Source organism: Rhinolophus sinicus, chromosome 1 (genome assembly GCF_057876585.1).
Source record: "Rhinolophus sinicus isolate RSI-liver-muscle chromosome 1, RSI-T2T, whole genome shotgun sequence".
NCBI lineage: Eukaryota > Metazoa > Chordata > Mammalia > Chiroptera > Rhinolophidae > Rhinolophus > Rhinolophus sinicus.
Genome location: NC_142501.1, coordinates 156,128,888 through 156,154,806, shown reverse-complemented (window position 1 = coordinate 156,154,806; position 25,919 = coordinate 156,128,888). Strand labels below are relative to the sequence as shown.

The window sequence follows — 25,919 nt, the reverse complement described above, 5'->3', positions numbered from 1 at the left end:
CAAGGATTTTTCTTTACTTTATTTGGAATCACTTAACTCAATATACAGCTATCTATCCACTTACCATTATCTAAAGCTTCTCAAACTTGAAGGTGCTTTTCATCTTATTAAAATGAATTCTAATTCAAAGATTGGGGACTGAAATCTTGCATTCATGCAAGATTCTAACATGCTTCTGGAGATGCCCAAGCTCCACACTTTAAGAGTCTAACGTGGACTTCTCAAGAGTTACAGTTATGTACAGATATTAATCTCCTCAGTTCTGGCGCCGGCCTTCTGTCACCAGTGGGCCAAGAACAGCCCTTCCTCCCAATGTTGCTATGTAAAATGACAGTGGTACTTTTCTCTAAATGTTAAATGACATTAAAAAATAACAAAGACAGCACTAGAAACTATAGTTATCACTAGACAATACAGTCCCAACACCTTACAAATATGTTCCCACTTGAGATAAAGCTAAATACAGTTCAATTGAGGCACATTTTGGTTCCCAAATATCTAGTCACTTAGAATTATATTTTTTGGTATAGTTTGGCTATAACTATAATTTGAAAAAAATTATTTCAATTCTTGATAACTTGCCATTTCCCAAATTAAAAATTGACAGTGTTGACAAAGGGCTGATTAAAGGATTGAAGAGACTGGAGACACAGCATCAGTCCTCAGAACAACGCTGTGCTTGGGTTAAGGTAATTCAGATGGTGTCTTTTTTTCCCCTTTCTTCCACCTCCGCCCCCACTCTGGTTCAAGCCATTGTTTCTCAGTCTAGTTGTGTAGGACACAGCTCCCTGGCCCATGCTGGTATTATGAGCCTTGTGCTCCCCCCTCCCCGCTGAGACAGAAGGTCTTGAGGCAGTTCGATCTTTGGTCGGCCGCTCACCAGCTCAAGGCAGCACATGGCAGCCCAGCTCCAGGGAGAGCCGTTGTCCACAACCTTAGCTGTAGAGGGCGCAGCTCACTGGCCCATGTGGAAATGGAAATGGCGACCACAGCTTTAGAAGGAAGCACTGTGCTCCAACCACCTGAGCCACAAGGCCAGCCCAAAGAGAATTCAGTTTTGACAAACTGGTTTGTTCTTCACTGACTCAAAAGTGAAATTTCTAAGAGTTAAAAATAGGAGAGTAGGTTGAATATTTGGCTGAGTGTGGGGAAGGGTTATGGAGAATGGAATCAGGCACACGGGAGTAAAAATATACCCACAGGGAGTTCTTAAACAAAGAGCTATTTCAGTAGTTAAATCTAAAACTAGCAAACAAGCAGATTTTCTAGAGCACAAAGGTCATGCTGGGGCTCATCTGTCTGGAACATGATCTGAGCACTGAGATCCCAGAAAAGTGGCCGGTAAAGACTTTCACCCCTATTGCTCCTACTTCATTATTCCATGTTAACAACTGAATACTAAGAAAGTATTTAAGTTATAGCATTATCTATCTCTACAAAGAAACACACAAAACATATTCCTTCTAATATCCAACACTACAGATATTAAACTATTCTCATCAAACTTCAATTTCAGAACAACAGAAGGACTTAGGCAGAAAGATAATGGTAGCAATAAAGAAAAATTCAACCTTTCAAATAATAATAGTAATAATAAGGGTACTTGGCTATGAAGGACTTAGACTATTAACTATTAGCCAAATAGTATTTGCTTATCTTCAAACTCATTTTTTTTTTCTTCAAACTCCCTGGAAAATCAAAGTAGCACTGATACATATAACCCACAGAAACTGGCTCTGATTTCAGTAATCAGAAATGATTAATGTGTTTACATAAAATAGCTATTAACAATCATAGCTATTAACTGTTGAGATATTGATAATGAGCTAGGTATCACTACTGCACATAACTAAAATTTGTTGAACTAGGCCTTTTATATTCAGTATCTCTAATTCTCCCAATATCTCTGAGGTACTGGTCCTAAGCACAGGATTCATAGGAAAAAAAATTAGATTGCTGTCACACTCATACTATACACAGTGGGAGTCACAGCCTGTTTCATCCTTAATATGGCTGCAGCAGGCCCACACATGCTCAGGTCAACAGTAACGGTTGCTGTTCTTGAGCCACAGGAGGGTAGCCAGATAGGGTTTGGAAAATGGCTATATACAGAGGTTTGGGTAAGTAAGTATATCGAGGATAATAAGAGTCAGGTTTCTCACTGACAAAGAAGAAAGTAAAAAATATGTAAAGGAAGGAGGTTAGAAGGATCCTTGTGCTACTGGCTCAGAATTGCAGATACTGGTGTAAACTCATTCAAAATATATGGATAGATATATATAGATATATATTTTCTAGCACTGTCCAATGAGAGGGCCTGGAACAGCAACACATCTGTAGTAATGTGCACACCTATCACCTAGATTCTGGTTTCCAAATACTATTCTCCACAGAACAGAATCAAAGCCCTCAGAGAAACAGCCAGTTCCAGGGCTGGGGCAGAGAAAATATGTAAGATAAACCTAGAGCACATGGTTGTGCCAGTAAGGAATGCTCAGAGAAAGACAGGAGCAATTCAAAGGGACACAGAAGCTAGACAGGGATGCCACTAGCCACAACTGAGACAATTTGAAAACCAAAATAAATAATGGTAGTTACAGATTATAACTCATTAAGTAAAATAGGAATCCATGTGCCCCTACTGATATAAAAAAATAAACAAATAAATGGAAAGATTAAGTTCTTCCATACAACAAAAATGTCAAGAAAATGTAAAAGCAATGATAGATTTAAAACATTGGCAACCATCATAGGAATAATTCAGACAAGAAACATCATGGGACAGTAAAGCTACTGGATGAAAATGGAATGAGAAATGGGACAGTTACATAGCCTCAAAACACCTCCCCACAAAATATTAATTACAAAGAGAAAAAAGACGTAACTTTACACTAGAGAATCTTGAACCTTTAATCAAAGAATCACATCCAATAATGACAAGCATACATTATATGCACCTGATAAGATGCTGTAAGAAAAACATGCATCACTTCTGTGATATTTCTGCCCAAATGCTTAATCAGGTTTATCCACAAGGATACATCAGACAAACTCAAACTGAGGGATATTCTACGAATTGACTGACCTGTAATCCTCAAAAATGTAAATGTCTTGAAAGTCAAGGAAAAACTGAGGAAATATTTCAGTTGGAAGAAGGCTGCAGACACAAAACTAGTTACATGTAACACATGGTTCATGCCTGGATCGTTTTGCTAAAGATGACATTACTGCAGCAGCTGATGAAACTAAATGGGGTCTCTGCATAAAGACTATGTAGGAATTCTTCGTGCTGTTCTTTGCAACTTCCTAAAAATTTGAAAATGTTTCAAAATAAAATTTGAAAATCATTTCTGCAAATGAACAGGTAGATTTCACAGCTACACTTATAATTTAATCCAATATGTTGTAAAAGATGGCCTTAAATTACTTAATTGATCAAAAAACAAAAATGGAAGTTGTACACCTGAAACTAATATAATGTTATGCCAATCACATCTCAATTTTAAAAAATGGAAATGTGAGAAGAAGAGTTTTTAAAAGTTCTCTATAGGGCACAAATTAACATCCTAACGGGTACTATTTTTTCATTTTTTTCAAGAAGTTAACACATAGCTATTCAGCCTCAATACTCCTAATCAAATATACAACTGAAGTATTCCATATGCTTTCATGTATCAGAAACTCCAAAGGTACAGAAACTTTGCAACTACAACAAGGAAAAAGAAGTCAATAATGATCAAATAATCATAGTAATTATTTTGCACTCAGTAATATAAAACAAAAGTAATCCTCTATCAGATGGGAAAAGTAAACTAAGGCTAGCCACATATCTGCAATTCCCAAAAGTATAATTCTGCAAATATGACCATACTTACTTTCACTCCCTTTACCCCACCAAAAGCCTAACATATTAAAGCGGGTTGTCAGATAACAAAACTATTAAGATAACACTTGGACAACAGCCATTTAAAATGTTGCAGGGCCGGCCCGGTGGCTCAGGCGGTTAGAGCTCCGTGCTCCTAACTCTGAAGGCTGCCGATTCGATTCCCACATGGGCTAGTGGGCTCTCAACCACAATGTTGCCAGTTCGATTCCTCAAATCCCACAAGGGATGGTGGCTGCGCCCCCTGCAACTAAGATTGAACACGGCACCTTGAGCTGAGCTCCCAGATGGCTCAGTTGGTTGGAGGACGTCCTCTCAACCACAAGGTTACCCGTACTAGCAACGGCAACTGGACCTGGAGCTGAGCTGCGCCCTCCACAACTAAGATTGAAAGGACAACAACTTGACTTGGAAAACAAAAAGTCCTGGAAGTACACACTGTTCCCCAATAAAGTCCTGTTCTCCTTCCCCAATAAAATCTTTTTTAAAAAAAAGTTGCAGAAGTATATCTACTGACTTACAAATGAAAAACCTGGTCTATGTACAGTAGGGATCCATTCGTATATTTTTAAATACACACAAACAAAACTGCGACAGAAAAGATTAAGAAGTTATGCTGCAAAAACAAAAGTTATCTCTGAAGGTGTGATTATGAGTAATTTTTATTTTCTTCCTTTTCTTATCAGTATTTTGTGATTTCTCCAACGTGTATTATTTTTACACAAAAATGGAAATAAAAAATAATTTTAAAGTATTATTTAGATTTAAAGGTTTCTATTTTCTCTTCCACTATTATATTCTTGGTGACCCTTAAAAATAATCCCAGCAGTACAATATTAATACCTAGTAACCGAAGATTTCTCTTAAAAACAAGACCTATCTAAATGCTACCTTTTTATATTAATATAATTTTATCAATTATAGATAAGGCGATACGAAGCAAGCTCTCTGGATCTACACTGCCAACTACACCACTGACTGGCTATACAATTTTGGACAAATTATTTAACCTCTTTGCCAGTTTCTTCACCTGTAAAATGAGGTTTCCTGGAAGTTATTGAACTGAGTTAATGATTTAAAGCACTTAATGCCTGGCACATAGCATTTAGCCAGCTATCATCATCATCATCATCAGCAGCAGCAGCAGCAGCAGCATCTTTTACAGGTAAAGACACTAAACTCAGTTAAATCATTTGCTAGAAAACAAACATGCTGGGAAAAGGTAGCGGGGAGAAGAAGGAGGGAGATAAAAGAGGTAGAAAAGGGAGACAGAGACAGACACATTAAACACAACTAAAACCCTGTCTCCTTTCCTAAATTGCTACTCTTTTGAAAAGACAAATGAGTTATTCAGCATAATGCTCAATAAATATTTCCTTCCTTTCTTCCTCAGCCTATCTCATTGTTTGTTTCTTTATAGAAATAAACTTGGTTTATATTCATTCACATCCCTAAACCTTTCCAACAGACTTCCATTTTAAAATTAATCAAATTTGTTTTAACTCTGTTCCAACCACATAGTCTTCCATTAGGACATTACATCTTGGTCTTTTCCAAGTCAAATGTTTCTGTGGGATTCCATCAGCCAGAAGTGACTTGTAATGTAAAAGTGCTAGAAACATAAAGAACACTCAACACACCTTTACAATGACTGTTAAGAGCTCACTCTGATCCTAAATTTCCCTGAATTTCATATGTATAAAATAATCAAGCGAGGAAAAACCTTAAGTCAAGAGACTTGTGATCCAATTCTACCCAGGCCAATAATTAAGCCAGTAACCTAAAGTTGGTGATTTTGTCACGTTAGCAAAAATGGTGAGTAAGCTATGTTACTAGATCCCATCTAGCTTCAAAATTCTACAGCCTCTAGTACAAACCTGAAAATGGAGAATTCACAGGCAATTTCATGCCTCCATGCTGTTTCCTTTAACTGAAATCTCCTGTTTCTCCGTCCTGTTTTAGAGAATTCTTGTTATACCTTCCGTTAAATAGCCATCACATCTTTCATGAAAGGTTCCTCCAGCCCAAATAGAACAAATTGCTCCATATCCTTTGGACCCCATGACTGTATCGCATCTATTACAGATGATTATTTAATAAACTATCATCTCTGTAGTCCCACATCTTGTACAATGCCTAGCACACAGCAGGTGCTGAGGTGGTGTTTAGATTTGAGTCTACAAAGTTAAATTAGGTTCCTGTGAAGTTCCTGTATGCATCATCTGGGAATTTAGCTTAATTTGAAGATACACGGGCCAATCTGCAGCACAACCAAAGTTCTGTCCTGGTCAGACCCACATATGCAGTGCAAATTTATTCTGAGCATTTGTACAAAAGCTACACAAAGGTATCACTAATGCAGATGATCTGGACACCCTCGGGGAATTATCTAACCTACTTCACCACCCTATCCAAAAACCTCCTTACTCTACTCTACTTTGTTCCATGGCATTTTAAGACCTCCTACCATATTATATAATTTACCAATGTTTGATGTTTATGTTCACTTACTAGAATATACGCTCCACTAATGCAAGAATTTTTATCCATTTTGTTCACAAATGATATCCAGTGCCCACATCAGTGCCTGGCACAATAAATGATGTCTTTTTTTAACCAAAATTCTTTCCTTCTGTTTTAAAGCTCCCAAGAGTTATGAGTCATCACCTTTATAACCCTATCACATATTGCGCTTATTTCCTCGGTTCCATCCATTTATAGTAGACTTACTTACTTGTAAGCTTCCAAGAACTGGAGGAACGTATTTGTTATTTAACTCCAAAATTGCAGCTCTTATTTTTTTCTGCTCATTTGTTGTTACAGAAATAATACTAAGGAAACTATACCAAATAATAAAGATGAAATAACCAAAATTTTGTTCTTTCACTTCTGACAATTATTTCTATGAGATCTTCACTTTAGATTTTAAACTACTAGTAGAAACAAACCAAAACGAAAAATGTTAACTTTTTTGGATTGTCAGGCTAAATATGTTGAGTATATATTAACTACTACGTGTGACCTGACTGAAAAACTGTGGCCCAAATAATACAAAGCCTCTAATGCGCTACATAGGAGTATATTAGTTATGTCAAGATATTTGTTAGCTAAATGTGCTTCAGGAGAAAATGAACTTATCCATTGCATTTCTGTAATTATTAAATACTGAGACATGTAAAAATAGAGTACTATAGTATTTGTATTAAGAAAATACCACTCAAACTTTGTCCATCCCCAAGTTTCGGCCAAATAAGGTTCTTCCCTGGTTCAGCCAATTTAGCCTAGTTCCAAAACACACAAGCCCATCAACAGCAGTCACAGATATCACCTACATTGTTATTTCGAAGATAGCTTTTAAGTTCTTGAAGAAACCAAACATCAGCAATGTAAAATACACTCAAAGTGAGAAGCTTCAAGCTGAGACGTCTGGATATGTTGATTTAAACTAAAATAGGATACAAAGACTTTCATAAAGTCACTCAGTTCTCTCATCTATCACCACTTGACAAACTCAGAATCAACTTCCAGGATGAGCCTAAAAAAGAGGTTTCAGAAGCTCAAACGTGTTAGGTAGGATGACAAAAGCCAGGCCCACCAGTCACTCTATGCATATTAGAAATATTATTAGCAAGTCTACCTGCCGGTTAGCCTTCTTTGATGACTTAGTTTTGCTTAAACATCCTAAAAAGGATTAATATTCTACATACGTATGCGCAAGTGAAAATAAGGGTTAAATTCTCAGGACTCAGGTGCCAATGTGATGACTAAACCTTTTGGGAGGTGGGGAAGGAAGAGACTCAGAACAGAAAACAATCTTTAAATGCTATTTTCTCCACAACAGTAAAGGAGTGTATGGGGTGGGTTTCCATCTTCGTGTTTTTATTAGCTTTCTAAACCACAGATTAAGCATAGGTGAATCACAAGGAAGCCTTCAAAAGACGAACTCCCCAGGGTGTAAGGCCCTGTTTTCAGAGGACCTTACTGCTGCCTCTCTCTATACCCTCATCTGGCCATTCCATCTTTAGGCCCATACCCCCGCCCCCAACACGTCTGGAAAAAAACGATAAGTGAACTAACAACCAGCACTAAATGTGACGTCAAGTTGGCATTTACAAATGATTTGCAAAAACAACTTCCCAGTGGACTTAATCAAACCAAGACACACTACCCAGACTCTATTTGGTGGCTGTCTGAACAGATAAAGCCCGTATTCTTCAGGGAAGCAAGCCTTAGGGAAGCAAGGAGCTGCTCTAGACCTCAAGACCTCAGGCTGTCACCAGGGGATCTTGACCCGTAAACAGCCACGTTAAGTGTGTTACATCCACAGGACTGGTCACCCCAACTGCCCACTCCTAAAACCTAAGAGGGGACGTTAAAAGGGTCCTGGAGTGACGGGGAGAAGTACAACGCTCTTCTTCTGTGCTTGGGACCCAGAAAAAAGCAATGGGCAGGCGAGACAGACAGGAGACCGGGTACGAGTCCGGATATGGGTCATGCTAGAGAGTAGGAGGTATCTACGCAGAGCGTGCAAACAAGCCCACGAGAAGAGCGGAGGGAGAGGTTGGGGTGATGGAGAACTGTGGACACCAGAGCCGGGGTTTGTCGGGACTTGGGGTCCAGAGAAAAGGAGCCTCCTTGCGTTCTGGTGGATTCCACACGTGCTCGAAGCGGGCCGGGGAGGCGGCGGCGGTCAGGGTCAGGTAGCGCCAGCGCTCGGGGCAGCTTCCCGGAGACCCACCGGCGGGACACCCGATCCGGGCAGCGCGGGGCAAGGCGGGCGGGGGCCCGCGGCCCAGATCGCCTGAACAAAGCCGGCGCGCGGGGCCTGGCTACTCACAACAAGAAGCTCATGTCGGCCGCGGCGTGGGCTGCGGGCTCGGCAGTCGCGAGGCCTCGGGGCGACGACGTCGACAGCCAGGGAAGGAGAGGAAAAGAGAAAGGAGAGGAGGAGGAGGGGAGCGCCGGCTATTCGGCCGCAGCAACTTGTTCGGCTTCGCTACTTCCAGTGGCAGGCAGAGGGGGCGGAAGTGGGAAGCGCACGGCTTGAATCACTCAATGGGAGGGGAAGGAAAAGGAGGCGGGGAAAAGGCCGCTCGCTCTGGAGAACAGCCGCCGCGGCCGCCGTGGAGCAACCCCTCGCCGCCTCCTCTCCAGACCCCTTCGCCCCCGCCCCGCGAACTCTCGCGAGAGCAACGCGTCCCCGCTCGGGCCCTCCGGCTGCGGCTCCGGACCCTCACGTTCTGGACACCTTGGCAGCCCCGGACCACGCCCCGCGAGTAGGCTGCAGCCACCAGGCCAATCGAGGCCTGTCCGCCGGGTTGGTGAGCCGTGGCAGAGAGCTCCGAGCTGCTTCTCAGCGGTCAGGAAAGACGTGGGCTTCAAATACGGAATGTCAGGGTCCTGCAGTGAGGGATGGAATTGCCACCAGAATTCTGCCCTCTGTGAGTGCCGGGCAAAGCCTGATGGAAGGTTATGGAGACTCCCTGCTAGTACATAAAAACAGGAGGCAGTTTCATCTGGTTGGAATGGTCAGGATGTGTTTCTGCCAGAGAGAGGAAAGGATTTAAATGGGTTTTCAAGATCCCTGTCATTTTATTTATTTTAAAACCCTGAACACTAGGAGACGGTCAGGGTCCATCACTGAACAGGCAAGTTAGGCTGTCATCAGCAGCTGGGAAAACTGCTGTGGTGATATATTCAAGGTATGTGGAGCATTATTAAATAGATTATAAAGCCTTGCCTTGAGCACATTAACTATGTGAAATGCAGGTTCCTCTATCAGGGGGACTGAATGGTTTCTAGATTCTAAAATGATTTGGTCACCATAGTGCCTAGTGGTTTAAAATAGACTTGGGCCCCACAAATGTTTAATCAGTGTTGCCACTGATGACCAGCCTACCACAGCATTATCAATGTGGGTAGCCATTTATTTTACAGAAGATATGTTCATCTTTCTACTCATTACACCCATCAAATCCACAAGTTTTTCAAAGAATCTGAACAAAACTTAAATTATGTGTAGCTATTAACCCACCTTGAGCTAATAGACTTAAAAGAGATGCCAATATGAAATGTGTTCTATTGAGTTTATTCACTATCAGTTTGACATTTTGGTAAATCACCATTTTTAAAAACAAGAAAATATTAAAATCTTGAAACTATCATAGGAACAACAGAGGTCACTAGAATAATTTGAGAAGTCTTAAAGGCTCAAAAGATGCTGAAAAGGGGGATTTATCTTAATGAAACCCATAATGAAAATAATGGGTTTATGACATAAAAGCCCTGTGTTCCAGATCTTCATAAGTTATTGACTTACTATGTAATTCTTTAAGGGTCTTCTCTAAAAGAAAAAGTTGAATTACCAGCTTAGGAAATTATGTTTGGGAAGAGTAAGTCAGTTAACCTGTTAAAGCAGCAGTTTCATGCTCTTTACAGTGAGGGCCTTGGGTTATTACATGATCTCTAAGATATCTCCCAGTTCTAAAATTCTGTCAAGCCCAGGGCATTCTTTAGTGAAGGGCAGACAGTTCCCATCAGCTCCCTGATTTGGAAGGCTGGTGTATGCAGCTTTGCTTTTGTTCTAACCCAATTTAGATGAATCCTATGACACTAAATCAGGAAGACTGGCAGAGGACAGAATCTGCAAAATACCCGATAAGTTCTTTATCATACCTCTAGGAGAGCTGCCTAAAATTAACGGTTCATAAAAAGTAAATATATTGGTCCTAAAAATGACAGAGGTGTCATGCTAAAAATACAGACTATAATTCCAGAGGTTAGTCATTTAAATCAAACAATGACTGTCACTTAAAATTATTCAGCACTTCAAAAACATTGTAAAATCTAGAATCAGAGTGAGAGTATATTCAAATAGATATTTCTAATTCCAATTTCCCCTTTACCTATTACATTTCATACCACTCCATTCCTAAAACTTCAATTTCAAAAAGTTACTCTCCTGATCAAAATCTTATTTTGTTTATAAATCTTTATTTATGAAGCAAGATTCTTAAAATTTGTATTCTATCCACTAATTTTTCAAAGTATTAGAATTACAACATGAATAGAATAGAATCAGAGTGGGTATATGCTCTCAAATATCTTTAAATATTCCTTTGAGTTCCTTTCTTCTTGTCATAACAAATAAGTATATTTATGTAAATATAAACAAACAAGATAATTATAAATTGCGATAAGATATGAAATAAACAAGATAATGTGACAGGGACTCACGCAGGCTCTCTGGTCCCGCTCCCCACATAAGAACGCAGGATATGGTGAGGCCAAAAAGGAACACCCACGGAGCCATAGATAGGGGAGTCATACCACTATATTCTTGCTGGTGGCTGGGTTGGAGACACAGGAGGCAGGAGCCACACTATCCGCAACCCACCATCCACTTGTCTCTGCCAAACAATCTCACTTGCTAGCAATCCGCTGCTCTGCAAATCTGCAACCCATACTCCGCCGCTTGCTACCTCAGCCACCATCTACTTGCTAGCCCCCATTTTCTACTAGCATAGCCACGGCAGTTATATTAGTGGCCAAAAATGCTCACTGGTTACAGCTGATGGCCAACTAGCCACAGCTGATGGCCATCCAATCACAGTTGATGGCCATTTACTACCCGAGCCAGCACTGTTCCACATGAGGCTGAGAGCCTGGGAACTGCACTCCTGGCTCTGTCCCCACACCTCTCTAAGGTGGTGATATTTTTGCTGAGACCTGAAGGAAGACAAGGAGCCAGCCTTGCAGAGTGTTAAGAGATGAGCATTTTCTGGTAGAGAGAATAACAAGTACGAATGTTCTAAGATAAGAAAGAGCTTAAAGTGCTCTTAGAACTGACAGGTGATGACCTGGGCAGGGTGAGCAAGAAGAGTGGTATCAGATGAGGTTGGACATATAGACAGGGTAGGCTGGGGCTCACAGACCTAGGCAAGACATTTGGATTTTATTCTAAAAGCATTGAAAAGTCAGCAGAGAAGTAAAATAATAAAAGGATGAAATAAAATAATCTGAATAACATTTTTATTTTTTTAATTTGGAAAATTTCAAACATGCACAAAGGGGAAGAAATTATTATAATGAATCCATCACACAGCTTCAACAATTATCAGCTCATGATCCTGGATTAACATTTTAGAAAGATCACTCTCCCTTCTTGTGGAGAATGGACCAGAGGGGCCGACATGTGAGAAGGTAAGCCAGAAGACTACTGTAATAGTCCAGTTGTTTCTCAACAGTTGTGATTTGGTGTAGGGTAGTGTCATTAATGATAGAAAAAAATCTCAAGGTGAAACCAACAAACTAAAAGTTCCATTTTAGATATGTTATCTTTGAGATGTTTTTTAGACATCAAAGTAGTGATGTCAGGTAGAATTTTGACTACTGTGCAAAGCCTGGGGAGATATCTGAACTACATGTATGAGTGCAAGAGTCCTCAGTAAGTAAATAGTATTTGAAGCCATAAAATAGGCTTCCACATAGGAATTTTCATGCCAGATAAGAATAGACTTAACAATGTGTTACCTTTAAGCATCTGTGTTTCTTCTTTCTTTACCTCTCTTCCCAGATATCTCAGGTTTCTGATCACCATTTACCTCCTTTCCCTCAGCTGTATTTATATTCTCCTTTTCCCTCACGGTGAGGGTTTCTGCAGTCTCAAAGAAAATGATTCATCTTACCTTTTTATCAGACAAATTAATCACTTCCAATGTTTTAATTAATATGTTCCCCTCCCAGATAAAATAACACTCGTTAAAGCCAAGTTTCAAAATAGTAAATAAGGGAAATTTTCTCCTTATAGAAGGATTTTGGTTTTAAAAAATGAAGTAGGAGTGATTGAATTATTATTAGAATATCACCATTTTTGCAACCCCTAATAGATTAATGGGTCTGGGCATTAATTACCAGTGGCTGCTAATATCACGAGAGAGACAACCACATTTAATGTGTGCCCTGATGGAAGAACATATCATCACCTGCGAAGAAGTCTTGCCAACAAAATAGAACCTGAATCTGATCAAGCCTCTAGATCAAACTTACCAAATTATCGGAAATACAGGAAACAGAAGAATACGGTAAAGAACATGTTAAATGACACCACAGGGATGCAATCAGCAAAATCCAAACTGTGGGGAAACTATGCAGGACCCAATTTCTTCAACAAATGACTTTCAAGGGAAAAATAGAACTGAAGGAAAAACCAGAGGTTAAAAGAAACAAGACTCACAGACATCCCTTTCTCCCAGAAGCACTTGCTTTAACACCATTGTTTCCTTGTGTGTTTTATAAGAAGGGAAAATTCTAGGCAGAGCCGGAGTAAGATTTTAGTCCTTAATTTATGCTAAGGGACATGTATCTAGTAAAGATAGATCTTTATGTCAAATGTGTATTGAGTCTCGTTAACCTAGCTTTTCTCCCCCGGCAGAAAAAAAAAAAAAAAAAAAGAAACAAGAGACATTGTGGGGACAGAGCCAGGAGTGCAGTTTCCAGGCTCTCGCCCTCATGTGGAAGGTTGCTCACTTGGGTAGTAAATGGCCATCAACTGTGATTGGATGGCCATCAGTTGTGGCTATTTGGTTGTCAGCTGTAACCAGTGAGCCACTGGCCACTAATATAACTGCCGTGGCTACGCTAGCAGGAAATGCGGGCTAGCAAGAAGATGGTGGCTGAGCTAGCAAACGCGGACTGCAGTTAACACGGTGGAATGCGGGTCGTGGGTTGCAGAGTAGTGGACGGGCAGGTTGCGGATCATGTGGCTCCTGCCTCCTGTGTCTCCAACCCAGCCGCCAGCGAGACTATAGTGGTATGACTCCTCTACCTATGGCTCCGGGGGTGTTCCTTTTTGGCCTCACCGTGTCTTGCATTCTTCTGTGGGGAGCGGGAGCAGAGACCCTGCAGGCCGCCCCGCAGGACACATGGCACAGCAAGTGGGGTCTCCCGCATGACAGACATTATTAACCAATTGTAAAGTGTGGACACATTTGCATCCTGACTCAAACAAGCAAGCTGAGAAAGAATAATAACAAATGTTCATTTCATTTATAGACAACTGAAAAATTTAAACACTGGATATGTGATGATACTACAGACTGATTATTAATTGTGGTGATGACAGTGTGGATATGTTTTTTAAGCCCTTTTACTTATAAGTATGAAATAAATATTTAGAAATATTTACAGATAAAATAATATGCCAGGGACTGACTTCAGATTAATGTAGAAGGGGGAGTTGGAGTACAGATAAAACGAGATTGGCCATGAGCTGATAACTGTTGAAGCCAGGTGATAAATACATGAGAATCATTATACTGTGCTATCTACTTTTGTTTAGTTTTGAAATTTTCCATAATGAAAAGAAAAACAAACAAATAGCAGGTCTCCTTTTGAAAAGGCCTAGAAATGTCATTAAGGATGGGGATTTAAAACGTGCTGATACAGACCCTTCCCCTCACATTCGCCAGCTTTTTCTACCTATATGTAAAGATGTTCTTGTACCTATAAAACTAAAAGCAAATGCTATTAATGCCAGAGAGAAGAAACGCTGAATTTAAACCCCATGACTAACTCTGGGCTTCAGTATTTCTTGAGTAGCTATTCTCTTCTGATTCAGAAATATGATCTGACTCTGAAAGGATAGATACCTGAACAATAATAAATACTAGAAAAAGGTAGACCTGGGCAACAAATCCTTAGTAACCTGACAAAAAGCAGAGTGTTTTAGTTAAATAATATTGATTAATATATCTAACCAATATTAGATTATATTGATCTAATATTTAGATCAATGTAATTATATTCCATCAAATTAGTTTATTATATAAAATTGTTTTTATAGCTACCATTTCTTGAATGTTTCTGATGGGCCAGTCACTCTGGCCCATATATTTTTCATATTTTTCTCTATTTTCATATATTTTATCTCTATTTCATTTGTCCCTTACACTGCCCCATGAGGTTGATATTAGGTGTCATTTTTCCCCTTTTATAGATAAGGAAACGAATGCTGAAAGGCTATGTATGTAATTTGCTCAAGATCACATAGTCAATACAATCTGAATTCAGTAAAGTCCGTGTCCCTTCCCCCTTTCCCAGGATGACCTAAATTAAAATGAATATATTCTAAATAAATTGTGGCGTGCAACACAATCCCACTGAATATAGTTAGCAATTCAGCCTGACCCTCATCAATGCTCTTTAGATTTTAATTCTGTATCTTGCTTCATTAAAGACAAACCAATATATGGCTATAAATGCTTCTTAAGGCCACGTTATTTTGACATAATAGAAAAGAATGGAAGTATAAAAGTTTCGTTCATGAAGCTTGGTGTCTCCCAATGCATTTATCACTAAAAGCCATAGAGCATCAAAACACAAAGCTTCTTATTTAATGTGTTACAAGGGAAGAAGTAATCTTACACTGATCCCAGCCTAATCCGATACCCTCCCCTTAAAGCTGTCCTTTCTTTTGAAGGTGAGGTTTGTGCAAAGAATGATTTAAGGGAATGATGAGGTGCAAATCACTCATTTACCCATTCAATGAGTATTATCTACTGTGAGACTCTGTGAGCAAAAAACAATATAATCCCTGCTATCATGAATCCTGTAGGTCACTGGTAAATATAGGCAATCAAACAAATAAAAGCAAAATTAGAAATTGTATCGGTGTCAGGAAGGAAAGGTGCACGTTGTGTGTCAGTGTATAGTACAGGGACCTCACCTATTTTCGTGGTCCTAGAATTGGATCCTGTGTATTCAGACGTGAAGAGTATTTACTCCTGGCATTTAAATCCCTGTTATATTCATAAACAGCATAATTTGATAAAACTTCTACCCCCCTACTCATCACTGCTAACCCACTTTTGGTATTTTGAAGCATCATGATATAGATACTGATTTTTGTTGTTGAGAAACCAGTTTTTTAGAACTTTTCAGAAGATGCTACTTGCGGTATAATTTTGAGGCTCTCAGTCTGTAAGAGAAAAATCATAAAATATTTCTTGCATGAACCCTGCACTTGCTCAGTAAGTGTTAAATTTCTTGATCTATTGAGTTTACCACTGTCTGTAATGAACTGTTTTTCCCACTAAACTTAAACCATGTAGGCACTTTTCCAGTCAGCTGCATGGGAAAAAGGATGAGGCAGGGTCCTTTTTGAGTCTATTCAAAGCTGCTTTTCCCAAATTGATAGGACATTGCCAAGGTCAGGAAGCCTAAAATTAACTCCACCAGCTGTGTTTTGGTTTGCTTCATATAGCACATGGGCTCAAGGGGTTTAATCTGCTAGGCTTGCTTGCTGCTTCAATCTGCTATGCTCTTAAAAGTTTGTTTGCCTGGAGTGTATGTTGTGCACAAGATGTGGTAACTAAGCAGCATGAAAGTATATGGGGACTACACAAATACGTCTCTCCATTAATCTCAAAAAAGCCTAGCAACAATGTAGAGGGTGGGGGTGAGGGATGACATACTCACTACTGAGTATGTCAGATGAGCGGCTTAACTTGAACCTTGCTGAAGTTTCCCAGAGAACAAGCTGCTGATGTGCTGTCAAAGACCAAGAAATGAGAATATAGTTTCAAGGAGTCTATGTTTTTCAGCCCACTCATTTCCACGAGGTCTTTTAGCATGAAGGACCATATATAGACAGACAGTATCCCAACTGGCTACAACTTAAAAATAGCCTAAGAATCAGCAGCTGTTATTTTCACCCACACAAATTCACAGTTGGCTTAATTAAATAGCGCTTGTTTTCAAGAGCTGCAGATCTGGGTTGTGCCCTAGGTACTTATGCTGCTTCTCTCATCTCTCTTCCCTTCCTCGGAGTAACTTAAAGCAGAACAGATGAATGAAAGGGACCAGGTATGAGCACGTCAGAGTATGCATCAATGTAAACAATGAATGTGGGAGTCAGATCTTCCAATATGGTCTTGAATCCCTGCCTATATGACCGTGGGACACCAGGGACCCGAGACAGTCCCTAGTCTTGGCCGTTTATTCTCTCTTGCTCATGCCCATTACCACACCCTCTTCTTGGCATCTCTCTCGTTTTTCCATAGTTGCCATAGTCACAACCATAGCAACCTGAGCAGGCCACAACCCTCTTATAGCTGGAGACATGAGATACGGCTTTACATGATATAATTCCTCTGTCCTTCACCAACAGGAATCTGGTCCCAGATAGTCAAACCATTTGTTTTTCCTCAGGAGAAATATTCCAACCCTCCAAAAAATATCACTGTCCTTCAGGCCTCTATGGCATCAAGGCAACTGGCCAACATCTACAGAAAATACCAAGGTAATCAATCCTACCTTGAAATTTGACCAAGTACTTCCAAATCCCTTATTTATAGGCTGTACTCTGTTTCCACTCCAATCATTCCATTTGAGTACAGGATAAAGGGATTTAGTGAAATAAAACCATAGTGGTCAGGAAGATTTCCTATCCAAAATAGAACTTTTAAAGGGAGTGATCTTGTAATGCAATCCTCAGAAGGAACTATCTGAGAACCTCCTGGAGCCCTGCAGGATAAAGGACCACTTGTAAGATTCAGTCAGTCAGTTATCAGTAACATTTATTAAAGATCTACCATAAACCAGTTACCATGCTAAGGGTGAGGTATCAAAGGAAATAGACAACATCACAACCGTCAAGGAGCTCATGTCTAGTGACAGAGACTGACATATAAACAGCCACAGCACAAAATGATTCCTCTTGTAATAGGATCATATGCAAAGGGCTATAGGAGCTCAGCTGGTGGAAAGAGTGTCACTTAATTTGAGGACGAAGATAAGGGTCAAAGAGTTTCAAAAAAAAAAGTGAGTCTAAAGGGGTTTAGACTTCCTCCAGATGAGGAAGTGATGATAGAGGAACAAGAGGCGGAGAGGAGGCATTGCAGAAAGATGAAAATGTGTAAAGTCCAGAGGCATGAAAAAAAATACATGTATAGACAACCATTTATACCTAATATGAGCTCTCATTCATTCATTCAACAAATATGTGTTAATCACTCACTATATGCTAGTTACTTACGTAAGCGCTGGGAATATAATAAGGTTCAAGACAAAGCCCCTGACCTGAAGACGTTTTACATTCTAGTAGGGAAGAGATGGTCTGAATTTAAGTCAATGTATTCTCTAGTTGTATATTAATTATCCCTAATTATGGCATGAAGTCTCAAGCCTTATTAAAGAAGTATTTTAAAAGAATAAAAGTATCAGGAATCAAGTAGGAAAGAAATTGGGGAATCACAGCATAAAGATAAATGTTCTGACCACCAGGCAGGCAATAGTTCCAATGCTCATTTGAACTCTGCTTCAGTTGATATCACAGAATCACAAATCCAATCCTATAGGAAGTTCTGTGACTAAAGTATAGCCTTTATCCATAAACTCAATGACTTCATGGCCCAACAGCAGGCCTAAAACTGGAGCAGGTGTATGTGTGTGTGTAAAGAAATTAAGATGGACCCACAACTCTGTTCCTAGGAACAAAGCCTCCCCCTTCTCCCCTGCTTTTTTCCTCCTTCTGGCAACCGCCAGGGACCTGCTTCATCTATCAGTGTCACCATCACAGGGCCTTTAAGCTTGCAATTTCCATAAATCTTCCCTGGATCATCAACAGAGCTCACGAGGGAGTGAGGGTGGGGGAAGTGGCAGAGCAGCACCGCTCAGAAGGCCAGCTCCTCCCAGGAGGCCTCAGTGCTTACTCTGGACTGGACTGAAAGCAGCTCTTTGTTCCCTGTGATACTCTGGAGCCAACTGTGGCTGCCTGTCCTGCCATGGTTCTTAGAGCACTTGTATAATAATGAAAGCATAAGAGAATCTAAGCCAGTGCTGGAAAGAGACCACAGAATCTTCAGGACATGAGAGGAACTAATATTTATTTTCTGCTGTGTAATTTTCTGCCAGTAATCTTGCAAGACTCTTTATATCTCATATAATTCTCACCACAACCCCTTGAAGCAGATGCTATCCCAGTTCTATGGATGAGGTTATTAAATCACGTCTAATATGACACCAGTAGTAAGCAGTGGACCCAGAATTTGAACCCAGGTCTATCTAATTCATATACAATCAAAACATCCCAGGGCTGTGTATTATGGAAGAGTTGGGATTCTATGTGGTACACAAACAGAGCATCATATAATATTGAATCACATAGTAGGAAAGTGATTCCCTTTTAAATTCACTTTCATTACTTCTGATTATATCAAGGAGAAAGTCTTGATTTGATGCTAGTAAGTCTTTAACACCTCTCTAACGTTTAGTCTCCCTTTTTAAGAGAGAATACAGGCTTTAGACTCAAGAGACCAGCAGGCAACAATATCGAGCTTGAACTTAATAACAATAACCTTTTGCTCTTATTGACTTTATATATTCTTTTACTACGTAAGGCATGTGATACTGGTTTGCATTTATAATAGTGATATAAAGTAGAGCCTGTTGGTTAAGCTCAGGATCCCTAGCATCATACTATCGAGGTTCAGCTACTTACTAGTGGTATGACGTTGGGTGAATTAACATGCAGTTTCCTCACTTGTAAAATAGGTTTAATGGTAGCATCTACCACACAAGAATGACGTGTGGATCCAGTAAGCTATTGCCTGTCAAACACTTAAAACAGTATTTAAAAAATAATGCTTCTCAATAAATGTTAGTTATTTGAAATTTAAAAGAAAATGAGCTGATTTAACTCATGGTTTCTCATTTTTGGCACTGCTGACATTGTGGGCCAGATAATACTTTGTTGTGGGAGGTTGTGCTATGTATGTAGGCTGTTTACCAGTATCCCTGCCCTCTATCCACTAGATGCCAGTAGCACCCAGTTATGACAAACAAAAATGTCTCCAGACATTGTCAAATGTCCTTCTGAGGGAAAATCACCCCGGTTGAGAGTCACTGATTTAAAGGCAAACATTAGGTAGAAAACATACTTAGATATGACAAACATCTAAGCATGTTCTGGAGAAAAACTGAAGTTTGGGAAACACTGCTCTAAGAACAGTGCTATTTCAAATGCTCTAAAACAGTGCTACTTGAAATTTAATTCTAAAAGTCAGAAATTACTATTTTTATTTGCAGGTTGATGACTATGCTCTAAGTTTTCTATCAAAGCTACAAGTACTCAAACAACTTAGAAGGGGCTGAGTTAGTTAAGTACATGAAATTCATCTTTTTCTTTGACCTTTCTTGCTCCTCCTGCCTTCTCTTCCAATCAGCTCGCTATTTGACACCCTCCTGTGCACATACACCCATGAAATGACTGGGCAACATTCTTTGTGCAGACTTCTGAGATCCTTCCCTCCCCAATCAGGGGTGCTCCTCTCGCCATCCAAGGCCCTATTCCGTGCCTTTTGAATGCATGTAAAAATGTAATCGATGCTGTTATCAGTTAGTATGTTTTCAGTTACAGACAGCAGAAAACCACTCTTCACTGGTTGAAACAATGAGAAAATTGAATGGTTCACAGAAAGGAAGTTCAGAGATTGGGAAGGTCTCAGGTTGGTGTTAATTCAGTGGCTCCAGCTCTATTTCTTTACAGTTCCCTAGATTCTGCCTCTCTGTGTGCCAGCTTCATCCTCCGCTTGGTGAATTGGCTACAGCAGTTTGGGACATCACATTCACACCCAACCATGTTCAGAGGACACTGAAAGAAATTTATCTCTGTAAGCTATCCAGTGCCTTTAACAAAAGTTCAGCCACAGATTATTCAACCTTGTAAGTTATTTGCTTTAATGATTAGATGCTTGAAAAACTATCTCTGAAGTTCATTAGTTTACTGGGTTGTTGATAGATTAAATAAGGTAATACTAGTGGCAGCACTTTGTAAACTGACATGTAATTGTAAGATTTCTTGGGAGGCTCTTTTTTTTATAGAGTAATATATCTACCCAACTAGATCATTCATAGTAGAGATTATTATACAAACACTCATAGAACAACAACGGGGAATGAATGTCAAAGAAACCCCAAAGCTGGTGCCTTAAAAGGGCCAAATAGGTCTCAAGGAGACCTGGTGAGTGATTCTAGACTCAGGACAGCTCTGAAATACCCAGCCGCAGAATTCATGGAGCTTAGTATGCTCTGCATTGATATGGCCTGATGATACTATTAATAAATATTTCTCCTTTCTTCTGTCCTGTCCCCAACTGGCAGATAATTTCTGCATTTGTAATTCAAATTGCCAGCATGGCGAGGCTGGCTGACTTAGCCAGTAACTCATCAATTTTTGGACTGAACCTTTTACCCATGCCACACCAGAGGCCATTGGCCAGCTTGTGGGAAGAGTGCTCTTAGTCTCCATGATTAATAATATCTTTCAAAGCCTAAATGAATGCCATTTCACACTACACAATGTGTTCTTGCACAAATCAAGAAGCTGATATGAAAACATCAGTGCTCCGTAATTAAACTATAAATTCAATATAATTCTCTACCCAATATAAATATCCATAACATGGAAATTTCAAAAAAAGATAGGCTTTTCAGAAAAGTTGAAATGTACAACTTTAGTCAGGAAAATTCTAAAAAATAAGAATAATGACGAGGAATAGCCTAGCAGATATTAAAACATTATAGTTACAATGTTTAAAAGCTTGAAAAGAAATCTCAGTGGAAGAGAATGGAAAAAACAGATATAGACAAAAATATAAAGAAAGTTAATGCAAGAAAAATAGATTATTCAGCAAATGGTGATGGGACAATTGTATAGCTATCTGAAAAATCTTGAATCTCTAGCTTAATTTCTTATAGCAAATTAAATGACAAAATGGATCAAAGATCTAAACATGAAAATTGAATTTAAAAAAAAAAATTGAAGAATTGTTTATAATATCATCAGGGAGAAAGCCTTTTCAAACTTGACATAACTCCAGAATCCAAACCACACAAATATTCACAGCAGATAAATTTGATAAATGAAACTTCTGCCAATATAGAAAAATATGAATAACAAAATTTAATAATTAACAAATTAAAGGAAATATTTAGAACACATTACAGATAGAGTTTTTATTTCTTTGCTTTGTAAACAGTTCTTATAATTCAGAAAGACCACAGTACAAATTTTTAAAGTAGGGAAAAATGTACATAAACAGAATATTCTGCAGCTGTTAAATAAATGAGACAGGTCTGTATGAAATGATTTTAAATAATATTTTGATATATTAGAGAAAAAAAGCAAAGATACCAAAAAATAATATAGTGTATCATTTGTTAAAAAAAATAAGTGGAGGGGCAGGGAATGACTAAGTTATTAATTTTCTATTATTGCTATAACAAATTACCACAAATTTAGTGAATTGAAAATACACAAATTTATTATCTTATAGTTATGGAGGTCAGAAGTCCTCCATAATGGATTTCACTGGGCTGCATTTCTTTTTGAAGCTGTAGGGGAATGCATTTCCTGGCCTTTTCCAGCTTGTACAGGTTGCTCAAAATCCTTGGCTCGTGGCCCTGTACCACTCCAACCTTTGCTTCTATCATTCCATCTCATTCTCTGCCTCTTCAACCTCTCTATTCTACTTTTTAAGGACCCTTTTGTGATTACACTGGCCCGCCCAGATTATCCAGGATAATCTCTTTATTTCAAAATCCTTTATTTAATAACAGCTGCAAAACCCTTTTTGCCATATAAAGTGACAACATTGTGTCAAAGAAAAATCAGAGCTGCGTTAAAAGTAAAATCAGACTTTACTCAGGACTATTGCAATAGAGGGGAAAAAAGACCTCAGTATAAAACTGGGCTCAATTCAGAATACAAATGGACAAGTGGGGTTTTATAGCCAAGGAGCAGGGTGGGGAACAGCAGATGGAAAATTACTAAAAAGAAAGAAACATTAAGTGTAAAAGGGTATTTCTGGCTAAACTGACTTGACAAGATTCTTGCCAAAGGCAGGCCAGGTTGATCAGATATCACCTGGGCAATAGTGGGTGACAAGGAATTTGATCAGGTATCAAGAGTGATTACATATCAAGGGTGGGGTTTCTGGCTATACCAACTTGGCAGGATTCTTGCTAACCTGGGCAATGCAAAGACAAACATCGAAGTCCAATAGTCATGACTTAGTTGAGAAGATGGCTCAGAGGAGCCTGATTAAAATTTGGTCAAGGAGAGAGTCTTTTTCAATAGCCACAGATTCCAGGGATTAGATATGGATATGTGTGGGGAGCCATTATTCTGCCTCCCACTACAGGCAGATTGATCAGCCAACGAGAAATCAACTGAAAAACTATTATAAGCAATAAAAGAATTTGTTAATAATGGTTAAGTATAAAATTAGTATATAAAAAGCAATATCCCATCCATCTAGTAACCCAAATGATCAAAAAGATAGAAATATGTATGTTCCTGATTATGTAGGAAAATAGCAAAAATGTCATTGGGGAGGGAAAATAGCAACTTGGGGATCAGAAGTAAGAAAGAGTATTATTTTTCAATGTGTCCCCTTTTGCATCATTTAAATCATTTTATAACCGTCGTTTGTTGAACATGTGAATCTGATCTTGTCACTGCCTATTTAAAATCCTGTATTGGTTTTTTTGGTTGTGTTGTTGTTGCTGCTTACAAAAACTGTTTTTGTTTTTTGTTCTTTTTTTTTTCCTGTTAACTACCTCCCTTTTCCTGTTTTGGGAGGATCTGCTGTTGTGTATGGATTTGGTAGGACTCCGTGCCCCATCTTTTACCATGGAAACTGAAGGGACAAGAAATTAGATCCTCCTGCCTAGGGCACTGACTCTGGAGGTGATTACACTGAAGCCAGGGGTGCCTGATCTATTCATGGGGAACCTACAGAAGCATCCCACAGGGGTTGAGATGGCCTCCCAGCTAGTTTGTTCTAATTAAAAAACAGCTATTGTACTTTGTGTGTTTTTTGACCTGAAGGAGCTCCTTGGTTTTTTCTGTTTTCCAAATCTTGTCTTCAGCCTCCTGCTGATTTGGTGAGTCCCACAAACTGTGTAATAATTTTTTTTTCTTGCAACAGGAAATCCTGACTCCAAATAGCAAACACCTTAGAAAGGCATACAAGGCCCCACCTCTTTTTTTTTTTTTTTTTTTTTTGGTAGGCTTCTTTCTCATTCACTTTGTCCCTAGTACATACTTGGATTTTTCAGTTTCCCAAACATTCCATGCCTTTTTGCCGGTCCATATCCATCTTGAATGCTTTTTTTCCCATATAGAGAGGCAATACCTTCTGAGCTTTTAATTCCCACTTAATTCAACTATAATTTTTTTGATTCATTCCTCATAGTACTTTCTTTCCTACTTTCACAGTCTACGATAGTACTTATGTTTGAAATATTTGAACTATACTGTATCAGACTGAGAAGTCTTAGGGAGGATCAGACCAACAGGGCCTGGTCTAGCAGACAGCATATCAAGGCTCTTAATAAGTATTAGTTGATTAAATGAATGAAATTATTTAAATGCATTTTTGCAGATTTAAGATTTTTATGACCACCACCCTTTTTTGTCCATTTCACTATAGCTCTTTGGGGTTACAAAAGGGAATAGTTTGATTTGTTCCTTAAAAAATATATTTAATATCTGGCAGCTTAAAAGTAGCTTCCACATATGTTTTCCTTAGTTGATTTTTGTTATGATTAAGCTAGGGTAATGAGTTTCAGAGAAATTGAGTAACTTTCCTAAGATTACATGATTTATAAATGGTAACAATAAAAGAAAAACTAACATTTATTTAACATTTACTATGTCTAAGCACTGTTTTTTATTTGTTTATTTTACTTTCTGTATCTAATTTGATCCTTTCCACTATGTGGTAAGTTCTATTATTATTTCCATTGTCAATGGGGAAACTGAGATCACCAGTTAGTAAGTGGTAAAGCTGATATTTGGACTAGATTTATTGAAATAGAATCACTGTCCCAATGAAAGAATAAATCCTTCAAAATGGCAATTATCATGTTACACTGGTAATATTACTATAACTGCCTGCTGGCTCCTAATATCCATGTTTTATGGCTTCTTACAGCTTTTTTTGGTGTTATTTTCTTGTTAGTGTGCAGTGCCATCTTGCTGCTGCTAAGTCACTAGTCTTATCTATGTTGGATACCAGGTAAGTAGCTTATTGGTATTATGTCTAAAATTAGGAGGAAATAAATGAATATCCAATAGATTCTGTAACATCTTTTATGAGAAAATCTTTTTCCCCGTTTACTTCTTGATTCTCCATCATATTCTGTTTAATAAGAGTCCCAGAAAAGTGCCTCTTCTCAAATAGCTTTACATGAGTTAACTCATGCAATTGACCTGAAAACAAGGTTCTCTAAGTAGTCAATGAGGCATTGGAGTGGGAATAACCTGGAAGCTATAATCTGTTTTTCAGCACTGGAGCTCATCGACCTGAAGAAGAGAGACGCTGGACCCCTCAGAGAACCTACCACAGCATGTCTATACTATAAACTGCTTCAGTAGCGTTAAATGACTGAAATGATGAATGGCTATACCTTGCTAAAGGAGCGGAGCTCACAGCTTCTGGAACACTTGTTTGTAATTGCCCTTTTGAAGAGTTTCTTCTTTCATTAATGTGTATTTCTTTTTTTTAGTACAACTTTTATTTTTATCATTTATTCCTGTATATGTGTGTATCACAAAAAGGGCCAGAGAGCTCGAATTTGCCTACATCTTTGGCAGTACAGAAAAGCCCAATTTATCATGTGCACTAATCAAAAGAGCATAGTAATGACCCGTGTGTGGGCATTCATATAGTTTCTTTCAGAAGAGTGTTTAAGAATCTGATTTCCCTTGTTCAGTTCATTCCAAGCACATTTACTGAGCATTTAACCATGTGCCCGATACTCTCTCTGAAGGTACTAGATATATAGTAGTGAACAAAATGAATATGGTTCCTATCCCCACTGACATCATGTCACTTGGTGTGCAGCCTCTTTATATAATCAGCTTTGATTTTTTAATTTATAATCCAAGATCAACATAAAATATTGCCTGTAGAATTTTTATAGCAATGTGAGACTTCCCAAATATACTCCCACAAAAATATGAGGCCAA

At 38.9% G+C, this 25,919-nt stretch overlaps 2 protein-coding genes across 2 annotated transcripts in view; one reads left to right on the top strand and one right to left on the bottom strand.

Moving 5' to 3' along the window:
- MOB1B (MOB kinase activator 1B) overlaps window positions 1-8,927 on the bottom strand; it is a 48,977-nt gene extending 40,050 nt beyond the window's left edge. Inside the window, exon 1 of the mRNA XM_019757098.3 lies at window positions 8,721-8,927. Coding sequence (XP_019612657.1) covers window positions 8,721-8,734 — 14 coding nt within the window. The 5' untranslated portion in view covers window positions 8,735-8,927. The remainder of the gene's footprint in view (window positions 1-8,720) is intronic.
- LOC148759288 (uncharacterized) overlaps window positions 8,733-25,919 on the top strand; it is a 32,927-nt gene continuing 15,740 nt past the window's right edge. The window contains exons 1-2 of the mRNA XM_088795004.1: window positions 8,733-8,789; window positions 8,890-9,324. Coding sequence (XP_088651130.1) covers window positions 8,733-8,789; window positions 8,890-9,324 — 492 coding nt within the window. The remainder of the gene's footprint in view (window positions 8,790-8,889; window positions 9,325-25,919) is intronic.